We start from the raw sequence: 12,252 nt of genomic DNA on the forward strand, positions 1-12,252 counted from the left end.
CGAAACTTAATCTTTTGTAATTTCATATTATAGGTGTAAAATTAACAAAATCAAATTATGAAGCTTCGACCGCGAGACGCCATTTTCATAACGACCATATTTACGCTTTCAGTTATTTCAAATGCAGAACATTGCGATTACAAAGGTTTACAGGAGGAGTGGATTCCATGTTCTGAGTCGTATGAATGTGATAATCCGAAATATCCACTGAAAGTTGTTTCTCTGAAAGATTTTTGCCCCAACGGCTGCCGATGTTTTATTGACGAAGACCCAGACGCGCCTCTTCCCAGCCACTATTCGGAGACCACAAGACCACCTCCGGGTCCAGACTCGGTGCCCACGTGTAACGGTGGCTGGTTCCTGATGGACGGCATGTGCTACACCCTGACGGACAGACCCGTGGCCGGCCACGACATCGTCAGCGCCTGCTCCGAGATGGGTGGTGCCACCCCAGTGTACGAAACCTCTGAGGCTGACAGCGAGTATGTCGTCAAAGTTTTGAAGAACTACAACCGACCCCTGGCCTGGGCGATTCTTCAGGCTAAGACTCGCCCGTCTACGGCCGACTGGACGCACTGGTTCAAGTGTTTGGGTGAAGACTGCAAATGCACAACGATCAATGCTGACTACGGGCAATGGGCCACGCGAAGCTGTGATGACAAATATCCAGCAGCGTGTAAGCGAGAGCCCAGACACCAATACTGAGCCAATTTCGAAGCCTCGAAAATAAAAATTTTCTTATTTCCTGTCAAGTAGGTGACATTATGTAACAATAATGATAATTCCAAAATTGCCAAAATATGTATTCGTTGAAACGCTATTTAGGCGAGCATGAATAAAATAGTTGGCTGTTGTATACGTACCTTTGTTTATTGATAATTAATAAATACAAATGCAAGCTGTCAACTATCCTTTGTAGGCGAAGTAAATCACAATGGTGTGCAAAAATAATTTGATATTATCTCGTCCATATACATAACACATATACCTGTACTCGTAGGTACCTTTATTTTCACTTAAATACACGTGCACCAGATTGTCCCGCGAGGGGAACCTCATACCAGAACCTAGATCACCTGGCCCACAAGAAATTCTGCAAAAAATCAGAGTTTTTGGAGCTGCCATTTTTTCTGGTATCAAGATGTGCTGATCTCAGGCAGCTTTTGCCAAATTGTCAGGAAATTCAGATTTATTTTTCAATTCAATTCAATTCAGATTTCTTTTTCAAACACAATTCTAACGAATAGTGTTTTAACTATATTGACAACAAACCATCGGTTATCTCCAAATCTTCGCAGAGTAGGCCGCTGATGAGAATAACATGCATGTTTTTCCTTTTTAGGTTTCTGCTTGAAAGCATAACTTTTTGAAACATCCCAATGAAAATAACATTCGAGTAAACTAACAGTTTATTTAAAAATAATTCAACCTAGTTTTATTATAAAATAGGAATACGCTCGAACAATTTTTCCAGATCGTTTAGGCTGGTAGAATAGCATCTGATTGACTTCTCACATAGGTAAAACCTCAGAAATCAGTTTCATTTTTGGCCTTTGAGCCCGTTATACAGAATGTATTGTCTTCATTTTGTGAGCTCACAAGAATATTATTGCACTTCCATGATGCTTTTTTGTTGTTATAGATATTTTTGTTTTGTTTTTTTTCTCATAGCTCATTAAATGGTTTGCTGGAAGATCTCCAAGTAATAAGTCACGAATATCCCTACCAGCATATTTGTTGCCCCGCTGTCATTTGAAATCGCCGCTGAAATCATTTCATTTGACCATGCTTCGGGTAAATTATTCAGTTTTAGAATATTTATTGGTATCAGAAAGTTATAAGACTGCATTATTAGAATAACTATGCCGTAGTTACTGATCTCAATAATTGATCTCCGAAAATCTGTCCAATCTTCCGACATGTGATCAAGCTGATCAAAGCGTATGCGCGTCGGCTGTGCGCGTCTGAGTTCACCACGGCGGGGGATGGCTCCCACAGCCTGGCGCCGACTAGGGGAGACGGGTCGCTGGGTCGGCGCCGTGTCGCCGGTGAGGATGGGCTCCAGTACCCCTCGCCGACGGCATCCTCCTCCTCATCGTCATCGTTCCGCTACGACACCCCAGCATCCCGCTCTACGGCATCAACAGCCAGATCTGAGTGTTTGGCGAGCGAGACCGACATCCAGCGCTGGGTACGCACCGTGTCTCGGACCACTCAGTACCTGGCATCGAAAACCTCCGCAGTGGCCCTACCGGCCGGAGCCACGGGCCTGGAAAATCTGGGGAATACCTGCTATATGAATGCCGTGTTACAGGTGCTTGCACAAACACAGGATTTGGTTAACTATATGGTGAGTGAGTTTTTCTACGAAGATTTGAATCAAAATTCAATAAATCAAGGTCAAATAGCGAAGGAAATCGCTCAATTATTGGGTGTTATCTGGTCGCGAAAGTTTCGATATGTGTCGCCTCACCGTTTCCGTAATGCAGTTAGCGCACGCCGAAGGGACTTCGGCGGCATGCGCATGCACGACGCTCACGAGTTTATCATATTACTGTTGGAGTGGCTGCACGACGACCTGAACATTGCGGCCGCGGCTGGAGCGCCGCCTCAGAGACCGTCCGCCGACAACCTGCCCGACCACGAGGCGGGCGAGGCTGTGTGGCGCCAGTTCCGGCGCGCCAACGACTCGATCGTGACGCGCCTGTTCCACGGCCTGCAGAAGTCGACTCTGCTCTGCACTGCCTGCGGCTTCGAGTCGGCCACGTTCGAGACGTTCTCGCTGCTGTCGCTGCCGCTGCCGCTGCCGTCCGCCGGCAGGGCCAGTCTGTACCACTGCCTGGACCAGTACGTGCGAGGAGACCTCACCAACGACTGGAGCTGCCCCAAGTGCCGGCGCCGCCACGACGTCTACAAGAAGCTCGACCTGTGGCGACTGCCGCCCGTCGTCATCCTGCACCTGAAGCGGTTCAGCTTCGCCGGCAGCACGGCGCGCAAGGCGCACGCCCAGGTGTCGTTTCCGCTGCGTGACCTTGACCTCAGTCAGCTGGCGATCGGGCCGCACCCGGACTCGCACAGTCTGGTGTACGACCTGTACGGCGTGGTGGAGCACCACGGCAGCCAGCACAGCGGCCACTACACGGCCTACTGCTTCAACCACCCCGCCGCCAGCTGGCTCTTCATCGACGATACCGTGGTGAAAGAGAGCTCCGCTGCGAGTGTGCGCGACGCCACCGCCTACCTGTTGTGCTACAGCGCCAGGGAGGTGGCGTAGAGGGACGTCCTCTACCTTCTCTGCTACAGCGCCCGGGAGGTGGCGTAGAGGGACGCTACCACCTACCTGCTGCGCTACAGCGCCAGGGAGGTCGTGTAAAAAGGCGCCACCGCCTACCTGCTGTGCTACAACGCCCGGGAGGTGGCGTAGAGGGGGACGCCACCACCTACTTGCTGCGCTACAGTGCCCGCGAGGTGTTGTATGTAGAAAAGACGCCAACGCCTACCTCTGCTTCAGCGCCCGAGAGGTTGTGTAGAGAGATGCTACAGACTCTCCCCAAAGCTATAGTGCCCGAAAGATGGTGTAAAAGGGCATCATCTACCTGCTCTGTTACAGCGCCAGTGGAGTGGCGTGGGGAGGTGTCATCGCCTACCTTCCATGATACAGCGCCCGCGAGGTGATGCTGGTAGTTTGTTCCCATGCTCAACAGCGAAGCCTGGGGCGTGCCACTTTTGATTTGGGTTAACGGTTGCTTTATTTTGTAGCTTAGTTTTGGTATAGTTATCAATGCAATAATTTACGATTTGTTTTTGCCTTTAGCTAGAATATAACAACAATGCAATTATGCCTTTTAATTAACCCGCGCCCTGATGGGGGGGGGGCCATTTTGCCCCCCCCCCCTTTGGTTTTTCCTAAATAGCGAGAAAACGGCGGCGGGCGCCAAATTTTGGTTACCTTACCGGGCATCAATTTGACACCTTTATACAAAATTTCAAGTCACAGGTCACCTCAGGTCAGGAGTTATTGAGGTCAAGCTGAGGTCATGTTCGAGTAAAAATGAGCAAAAAACATGACATCTTGAAACGCTCACCAATTCTACAGTTAACAAGCAATTTTAAAATTCTTTGTGTGGTTGTGTAGAGAAAAGACGGTGCTACAAAACTGCTATCTCAAATTTTCGAAATTTTGGGATTTTGATCCCCAAAAACAAAAAAAAAATGATTTTCTTTAGAAAAACTAAAAAAATTCCAAGAAATTTTCGAATTTCGAAAAACCGGAAGATATGTGATAGTCCCTGCGCTCTTCGATATACATACCAAATTTTAGATCGATACCTCTTTTTTTGGCCAAGTTATAGCGAAAAAAAAACTGTTAAAAATTGATGACGTCAAATTTTTGAACTCAATTTTAAGCAATTATAGACCTCGTAGCGCAAAACAGAGACCACCATTGAACTCCCCGTGACGAGCTGCATCGAATCAATACCGATTTTATGCAAAAATATCAACTTTGAAATTTGACCTAATTTGACCTGACCTTGACCTGACCTTGACCTAACCTTGACCAAAACGAGGCCTAAGCTGGCCCAAAAGTCCGCCTGACCCACATAATCGCATTTGTCATGTAAAATGGACCATAAAACATGTATCACACGACACTTTCATATTGTGACCTCCCAGTGACCTGACCTCTGTGACCTGACCTGGTATCAGTGACCTCAAATAGCAAAATATGTGTTTGAAGAACATTTCCCCATCGATGATTTTCAATGAAATGCATTTTACTCGATTTTACAACGAAATATTATAAATATTTTTAATAAATATTATTTATATATATTATAATTATTTATATATATTATTATTATTTATATATATTATAAATATTACGAAATATTATTTCTTGAAATGCCTGTAAACGGTGAAAATTCGACCTTTGACCTGACCTGTGACGTCATCGGTTTGACCGAGGTCAATGAGATTGAGTCACAAGGTAGTTCCCCGTTGGGGCTATCCAACGCCGTTTACCGCTTGTCGCTATGTTGCGTGGTTCTCGAGATCTTAGGGGGGGGGGGCAAAATGCCCTCCCCCCCATCAGACCGCGTTGCTCGGCAGACCCCATCAGGGCGCGGGTTAAGTATGTACATAGATGTGTGAGAATATCAAAAACGTTACCTGGCATATGCTATAAGATGTATGGAAATGGTAATTACGTTTTTTTTTCATTCCTGTAGAGCTGGGCTTCGTTATACAATTTTGATAAGTATTGGTCAAGTATATTATTTCACAGGTACATTTATACCTACGTTGAATGGTTGTGTGACATAACGGACAGCTTACAGGCATTTCGAAATGAAAATAAGCAGAAATTATCGATATCAGACTGCGTCGCATCAGTAACTTACACACTACACAGTAACGGCAGCCCAGTACCAGCCATCTCGATTTGTCGCCAGCCGCTGCCGACACAGCTGACGCCATCAGTGGAGTACAGCGAGGACGACGGTCGCCAGCAGCGTCAGCCGGGTGACTGTGAGCAGGGCGGCGCACCCGGCGGCGGCGGCGCTGAAGCGCTCCTCGGCGTACGGGTGGAGGATGGGACTGGGTGTTCTGTCCTCCGGGTAACCGGCCGGCTTGGTGGTGTTAGTGGAGACCCAGGCGGGCAGCTCCTCCAACAGCGGAACCGTCGGCACCGCGCAGTACTCGTCGTGCAGCACCCACACTGGAGCGCACACAGACAGACAGGCACATGAAGTCAGCAGGTCACGCGGTGAAACGGGAGAGTTTAAAGGAACCCATTCCAGTGAGGATGTGGCATGTGCCATTGGCTATATGCCCCGGCTTACTGCGTTAGGCATATTGTTGAACACATGTTCTATTGATATCATTCTTCCATTTCACAAACTTTATGAACCGTCTCCGCATTCTCACAGTATTGACCTACAGGCATTTGCGTAACCAGTTTATTACCTGACTCGTTGATTGGTACATAGTTTGATTCAATTCCTTCCACACAGGAGTCGTAAAACTCCATGGTCATTTCGCAGTGCAGGCCAGACGTCTCATACAGACACTGTTGGCCTGAAATCAGATACGGGAAAATTGGTGGTCGCAGATAAATTACATTACAAATATCAGCGCACCTGATTACCGTAAATGGTTGAATGAACAGTTTATTATCTAAATTACATTATACTGAAAATTCAACTCCTGCGGCCAGGCGATACCCTGTTTCTGTTGACCTTTTCTATTCGATTATAATCCATCTAACGCATGTTGATAAGAGAAACCGTGTGTTTGTCATGTATTTTTTTTTTAATAACTTGTTGTGTCTTTCTGTAGAGTTCATTGACCTTTGCTTTGAACTTGATTGACCTTGCGATCCTCGTGTCAATGCAAAGTATAGCAAATGGAATCAACGATTTGAGCACACTTTTGCAAAGAGAAAGATGGAATGTCAATGAGGTATGTAAGTACTTACAGATAAGTTGAGTGGTGGTCAAATTTGCAATCGGATAATCGTCGTTGCTTGCGGTTCCATGTTGGACTGCCAAAATGCTTATCAACAAGAACAAAAGATGTATATTCATGGGTTGAAGACCGATAACATTTGAACCGTAATCGTGCACCTCAAGTGCCAGTCCATTACTGAAATATACTTTGAAGCGTTTTCAAGAACAAAATAATTTCAAATACGATATGGAACCAATTTTGACAGAGCCGATAAAAAGAAAACCATTTGATGGATGTGAGATGTGATTAGAAAAGGCCCTTGAAAAAGGCTACGAATTGAAATAAAAATGTTTGTATATCGTGACAAACATGGGGGCATTCACCCATCCCGCAGAAATGTGCCTAAATAAGTATGTTGATATAATTTCGTACCAAAATTCCGTGTAAGCACATAGCACATTATCGCTTTCACAGGAGCCGCTTTCCTTTCGAAGCCTCTCAAACATCCTTAGCCACCAAACAGCGTGTATTTTACTATCGATGCGCAGAGGGCCTTCAGAGTTTGGAGCGACAAACGGTGACGAGTTGGGGTGGGCGTCTGGCGCGGACCACCCGGGAGCCTGGCAGGCGCGGCGGGACCCGGACACAGGGTGGACTGGACCTATATAGAGTGAGCTATTCAGAGCGCTAAATGCTCGCCGACTACACCTAAACTCAAGTCGGGAGCAACTAGCAACTCGGCAAATGGCAGCCAGTTACACTTGGTCTATGTCGTTCTATATCTGACGGCTAGCAAGCAAATTAGTAATATGGACCATTATGGGGATTTTTTTACATAATCGTCATCGACAATATTCTGAGCACTATTATCAATATTTCTATCAGAAGGGAAACGGTGCTTAATTCGGTTGAACTGTAACGAAATACTGATCTGTCCCTTTGGAAGAATTAAGAAAGAACAAAGTTAGACAATCAGACAAGATTAATTTTGAATATTTCAAATAAAGTTTCCGTTATTAAATCGTGAAAATATCTTCAATTTAAGCGTGGTAACGGATTTGTATCTCCCTGTGAATGTGACGTTGCAGTGACCTCTGAAGAGACCGTGTCCGGGGTCGAGCCCTGCCTCTCCCCCAGAGTCAGGCCGCCGGGTGGTGCCGCCAGGGACATCTGGCGCCAAAAATTACAACTAGCAGTTAGCTAGAGGACAGCACAGTCGCCCTTCGCCGTCCGGCAGTGAAACGGTGCACCGGTGAAACCGGTGCTCGCTGACTCTGGGAGCGATGGGTTTCACTTCGCTCGAGTAACACATATTCTGGTATGAGAAGGTGACATAACACATAACACCAAACACAAAATATTTACTACAACAGTCGAACGGAAACACAAGCCTCAAGATGATCAACGAACTTCCACGGATAGGTAATTTATCGAGCGAGCCTCAGCCTGCGGGGTCAAGTTTTGACATTCACTGGGGACACTACACTTTCTTAGTTAGACAAATACAATGCGAGCAGAACATTCCACACAAACCTCGGACACTGAGAGGCAACACTGTTGCCGCTGGCTCAGGTAGCAGTCGCGCTCTAAATGTCGCATTATTGAGACGGCATGCCCTGACAATACGGTCAGTCGCTCATAAAGTGTACCTTGTTTATAAAAATAGCGAGACATCTACGACAACCCGACGGAAACCTCTCAGATTTTCACCAGAGCAAACAGTGAGACGTGTCATAAGCGCCGTTCTTGGCCCGTGAACGCATCTAAAAGTACAGGAAAATTAATTTGGGAATTGGAGTGAAGTGAACGTGGGAGCGTGAAGATGGTTGGGTATACCATAGCAGTCGCACATTTTTTCTTAATAACTTTAGGCAAAGTATGTTCAGAGAGAAGCGCAAATCTTACACGACATCGAGGAGAGATGGTACTGAATTGCTAACAAAGCAATGCCCTTGTTTATATGACGGCCCTCTAAAAACGGTCAGTTTAACGTATAGAGTCGCATCCAATTTTGAATTGGTGGTTGAAAAGATGTGAATCACTTTTAAAACACCTAACACAATAAATTTGAAAACGTTTACAGTCAGACTACTTGTGAAAGTGATTTGTGTCATGGTGACCTATGACCTATGACCTAGTGACCTATGTAATAATGAATAGAAAGAAAATATTGAAAGAGATAAGGATACATCTCGAATTGGATCTATATACTTTCTAGCTCCGCAGACGTTACAAGCCTTGATACCCAACGAATCAAAGACTGTCTCACGACTCACAGCTATGAATGGCAAAGTGACCTCTCAATGGCTCGTTTCTGAGTCACAATCTAAAAGCTTCTCTTAGAACGTTTCACGTCACCATCAATATACGAAGGTCACCATTTCATACTCGTAGCTCAGTTCAACGCTTTTATGTAAAGGTAATAGTTTTGGGGCGATTTTGGTGATGAAAACGTTAGCTAGCAATCACGTTCCGGAGGAAAATGTGTTCAGTCATGATCAGGAAGCATGAATATCTTTTTGGACGTCCACGATACGCAGAACATAGCGCTTCAGATTGCTTCCATGTAAATCGGCGCACGCAGCAGACGACGCAGGTGGTGCAGACTACAGAATAAGAGTTGAGCAATGAGCATCGATTTGAGCACCATCTATGGTCGTGGATTAGCCGCAGATCCTGTCAGAATTAATTAGCTCATCAGCAGCAACGCAAGGCCTTTGTCTGGTACCGGCAACCGCAAAAATGCGACTCGATAATTGTTCGCCAGCTCGGAAAACTATGTAGAGAACCATTGCAATGCACATAAAATGTTAATGTTTGTTCTTTTGAGGATGGCGTGTGAGAAGACAAAATGGTGTAAGAGTTGGTATGAGTTCTCTTGTAGGGTTAAGTACATCAATGAAAGCACATTTACCACCCGCTGCGCTTCGAATTGAACCATAGGAGGATCAGCATGCCGTACATCAATGGATCCACACATAACATCACAAACGACAGTCGATATCGTTCATAAAAACTCAACAGTTATTTGAAACCAATAATTACCGGGCTATGATTGACAATGAAGTTATGCAAAACATAACTAATTTTATCTCCATAAAGCTCTAAACGAAAGCATTATTGAGATTTTGCAGCTATTTTAAAATCAAACGCAACAATAGCGAACATACCACACGCCTTCCCGTACAGTTCGCAGCGGTCGCAGTCCTTTCAGCTGCCAGCAGCACTGTCGGCTCTGATCCTGCCAGCTCTATGACCCGCCGCGTTTGACGTACCAGCAGCACTGTCGGCTCCTGACCCTGCCAGCTCTACCCGCCGCGTTTGACGCCCATGCGGCCGACCGATTCGCCAGGCGGTGGTCGGCCTTTTGATTAGCACAAAGCTCTGCATTGTTTGCCACTACCTGCGGCCGTCTCTGTCTCTCTCAGATACCTCAGTCCGGCTGTGACGCGCGGACGCGGTCTGACGGCAAGCCGGTCTGATCGCTGTGGTCCACTCTGTTCCCCACATTGGCGCCACATAACACCGGTTCTGAAGACGACAGATACCTCGGACTCGGTGCTTGTCGCTGACTCGTCTCGCCACTCATTATATAAACAGTTAGCTGGGACGGGGCTATATTCGGAGAGAGTACCGACATTCCGCCCGACTCTGAAGTCGCACACGGGTGGGGCTCACCGAGGGTCCGCGGTACTCGTCCCCGGTTCTCACGGACATGGTCCCCTGCCGCGACCGGTGGCTCCGGGTCCGCAGCTCCGTCCCCGGTGCGGGTCGCGCCCCCGGGCCTGTAAAGCGGCGGGTGACCCCCGGGATCGCGCACATCCTACCGACCGCGCTGTCGGCCGACACACAGGTACTTTTGATGACTGTTCCGGCGGCGCTGGCCCGGCGCCCCGCGGCGGCGGCCAGTGTCTGAGCAGCGCGCTCACGGCGGGTCGTAGCCACGGTCCAGGTGCGCCGCTGGATAAAACACTGACCCTCGTGACCGGTACCGGCGGGCGCCGCACGGCTCCGCTCGCTCACTGCTGCCTCACGGCTCCGCCCGCTCACTGCTGCCGGCTTCGCAGCTCAGAGCATACGGCAAGCACTGCACTCGGCAGGTGACTGGTTTCTGCTCAGAACACGCCATGAGCGCAGTAACACACACCGAGTAGCTCTGAACTTTTGGCGAGAGCCCGTCTCGCCCGGACGGAGCGGCGACGAATCCCTCGGGTGACGCACAAGTCACCGTGACGTATGAGAAGCTCAGCCAGGACCGCGAGACCTTCCCTCGGAGTCTCCGCCTGGCAGTCGGGTCCTTCCTCAGACGGCGGTGACGTCCTGTTCCCGACTGCCGTCCGGTGTCGTCACCACGATGTTGTGCTGCCGCCTGCCTCCTCCGAACCGCAGCCAGCTGGGCAGTTTGAGCCGGCGGCGGCGGGTCCCGGCGCGCTGCCCCCCGGCGGTCACCGGCCTCCCGGTGGCGTCCAGTAGGCCCTGGCTCTCGGTGGACTTTGAGCCGGGGACTCCGAGGAAGGTGGCCGGGGGATCGGCGGGGCTGCTGCCGCGGCCCCGCACCGAGCTGCGCGCGCCGTTCACCGAGCGCTGAGAGCGCAGGGAGCTGCGCTTAGAGCTGTTACTGCGCGGGGAGCCGGTTCGCGAGAAGTCCGAGACGTTGCTGTAGGCTGTCGGTAGAGCAGACGGTACACCCGCCGCCTTTCCGAACCAGCACCGGCAAAACGTGACAAGAAATGTCTTGCGGTACTTGTCGCTCAGCGCGCAGTAGAGCACGAAGTTGATGGCGGCGTTGATGGCCACCAGCAGGTTGAAGATGTTGCCGAGGATGCGACGCACGCCGTCTTCGTCGCTGCTCTTGGGCGGTGAGACGGTGTAGATGAGCATCACGGCCGAGGGCAGCTGACAGAGCATGTAGATGATGACCACCGATATGAGCATGATGGTGATCTTGTTCTCCTGCTGCTGTGACTGGCTCTCGCCGGCGCAGAGGACGGCGCGCTGGCGGCGCGACTCCTTCACGGCCAGGATCAGGAACATGTTGAAGACGGCCAGCAGCACCAGCGGTATGAAGGTGAAGACGACGGCGCTGAACCAGTAGAAGGCCTTCTTGTACTCGTCGTTGTCGCCCAGGTGTTCGTTGTAGCCGGTGCTCAGCACGCTGCTGTTGGTCTGAGGGGGACGGAAATATGTCAAGGTCTAGACATGCTCCAACGGGAGAGGGAATAGAACGGGTGGGCAAGCGGGTCCTCTCTGAATGGACAAGTACTCGAACCAGAACGTTAAGCTAGATGGCCGTTTCTGGGACTGAAGGTTCGTGGTACCAGCACAACGTATCCCAGATCACTGTTTCATTTCACACGGCAATCGATGGCCTGAATAAATATAACAGAGGTCATGTCATCAGAGCCTGCAGTCTGTTGAGCTGACAATACATATCTCAACACTGCGAAACTCATAGCCCAACAGCAAACCATCCATCCGACATCGATACCACCCTCCATCCTCTCTCCCACTCAGCGTCATCTGCCCCTCCACGGCGCCGTCCCCCTCTCACCTCCTCATCGAGCCGCTCCTTGACCTCGAACTCGAACGGCGTGGAGAGCGTGGTGAGGAAGCAGAAGAGGTAGACGATGACGATCATCCGGCGCGCCCGCGACTCGGTGCAGTAGACCTGACCGCGGATCGGGTGGCACACGGCGATGTAGCGCTCCACCGTGAACGTCACCGTCAGCCAGGTGGATGTGCTGGCTGAAAAACGAGGGATGGGGTGTTAGAGGTATGTGCTGGCTGAAAAACAAGGGAAGGGGA

At 49.2% G+C, this 12,252-nt stretch overlaps 3 protein-coding genes across 4 annotated transcripts in view; 1 reads left to right on the plus strand and 2 right to left on the minus strand.

Annotated features, from left to right (window-relative positions):
- The first annotated feature begins 1,746 nt into the window (after nucleotides 1-1,746).
- Nucleotides 1,747-3,836, plus strand: LOC122363310 (ubiquitin carboxyl-terminal hydrolase 11-like). Of its 2 annotated transcripts, none has more exons than XM_043332432.1 (2): nucleotides 1,747-3,265; nucleotides 3,416-3,836. In XM_043332432.1, exons 1-2 carry the CDS (start codon nucleotides 2,297-2,299, stop codon nucleotides 3,422-3,424), a joined length of 978 nt encoding a protein of 325 aa, XP_043188367.1. In that variant the 5' UTR covers nucleotides 1,747-2,296; the 3' UTR covers nucleotides 3,425-3,836. The 2 variants fall into 2 exon arrangements, with proteins under 2 accessions (XP_043188367.1, XP_043188368.1); XM_043332433.1 differs by having other exon boundaries at nucleotides 1,747-3,228; nucleotides 3,379-3,836.
- Nucleotides 3,837-5,248: 1,412 nt separating this feature from the next.
- Nucleotides 5,249-6,784, minus strand: LOC122363311. Its single transcript, XM_043332434.1, has 3 exons — nucleotides 6,476-6,784; nucleotides 5,965-6,075; nucleotides 5,249-5,716 (listed from the first exon to the last, which is right to left on the minus strand). Exons 1-3 carry the CDS (start codon nucleotides 6,582-6,584, stop codon nucleotides 5,475-5,477), a joined length of 462 nt encoding a protein of 153 aa, XP_043188369.1. The 5' UTR covers nucleotides 6,585-6,784; the 3' UTR covers nucleotides 5,249-5,474.
- A 177-nt stretch (nucleotides 6,785-6,961) lies between these two features.
- Nucleotides 6,962-12,252, minus strand: part of LOC122363312 (FMRFamide receptor-like) — a 53,895-nt gene continuing 48,604 nt past the window's right edge. Inside the window, exons 2-3 of the mRNA XM_043332435.1 lie at nucleotides 11,999-12,192; nucleotides 6,962-11,613 (exon numbers count right to left, since the gene is read on the minus strand). Of these exons, the coding sequence (XP_043188370.1) occupies nucleotides 10,750-11,613; nucleotides 11,999-12,192 (1,058 nt within the window). The 3' untranslated portion in view covers nucleotides 6,962-10,749. The remainder of the gene's footprint in view (nucleotides 11,614-11,998; nucleotides 12,193-12,252) is intronic.

This window comes from Amphibalanus amphitrite, unplaced genomic scaffold, assembly GCF_019059575.1.
Source record: "Amphibalanus amphitrite isolate SeventyFive unplaced genomic scaffold, NRLGWU_Aamphi_draft 000615F_arrow, whole genome shotgun sequence".
Lineage (NCBI taxonomy): Eukaryota > Metazoa > Arthropoda > Thecostraca > Balanomorpha > Balanidae > Amphibalanus > Amphibalanus amphitrite.

Coding starts and splice junctions, on each gene's coding strand:
- LOC122363310 (XM_043332432.1), top strand. CDS start 2,297: ATGAATGCCGTGTTACAGGTGCTTGCACAAACACAGGATTTGGTTAAC.
- LOC122363311 (XM_043332434.1), bottom strand. CDS start 6,584: ATGAATATACATCTTTTGTTCTTGTTGATAAGCATTTTGGCAGTCCAA. Junction 6,076..6,475: donor GACCACCACTCAACTTATCT/GTAAGTACTTAC, acceptor ATCTGATTTCAG/GCCAACAGTGTCTGTATGAG. Junction 5,717..5,964: donor TGTACCAATCAACGAGTCAG/GTAATAAACTGG, acceptor TGTGCGCTCCAG/TGTGGGTGCTGCACGACGAG.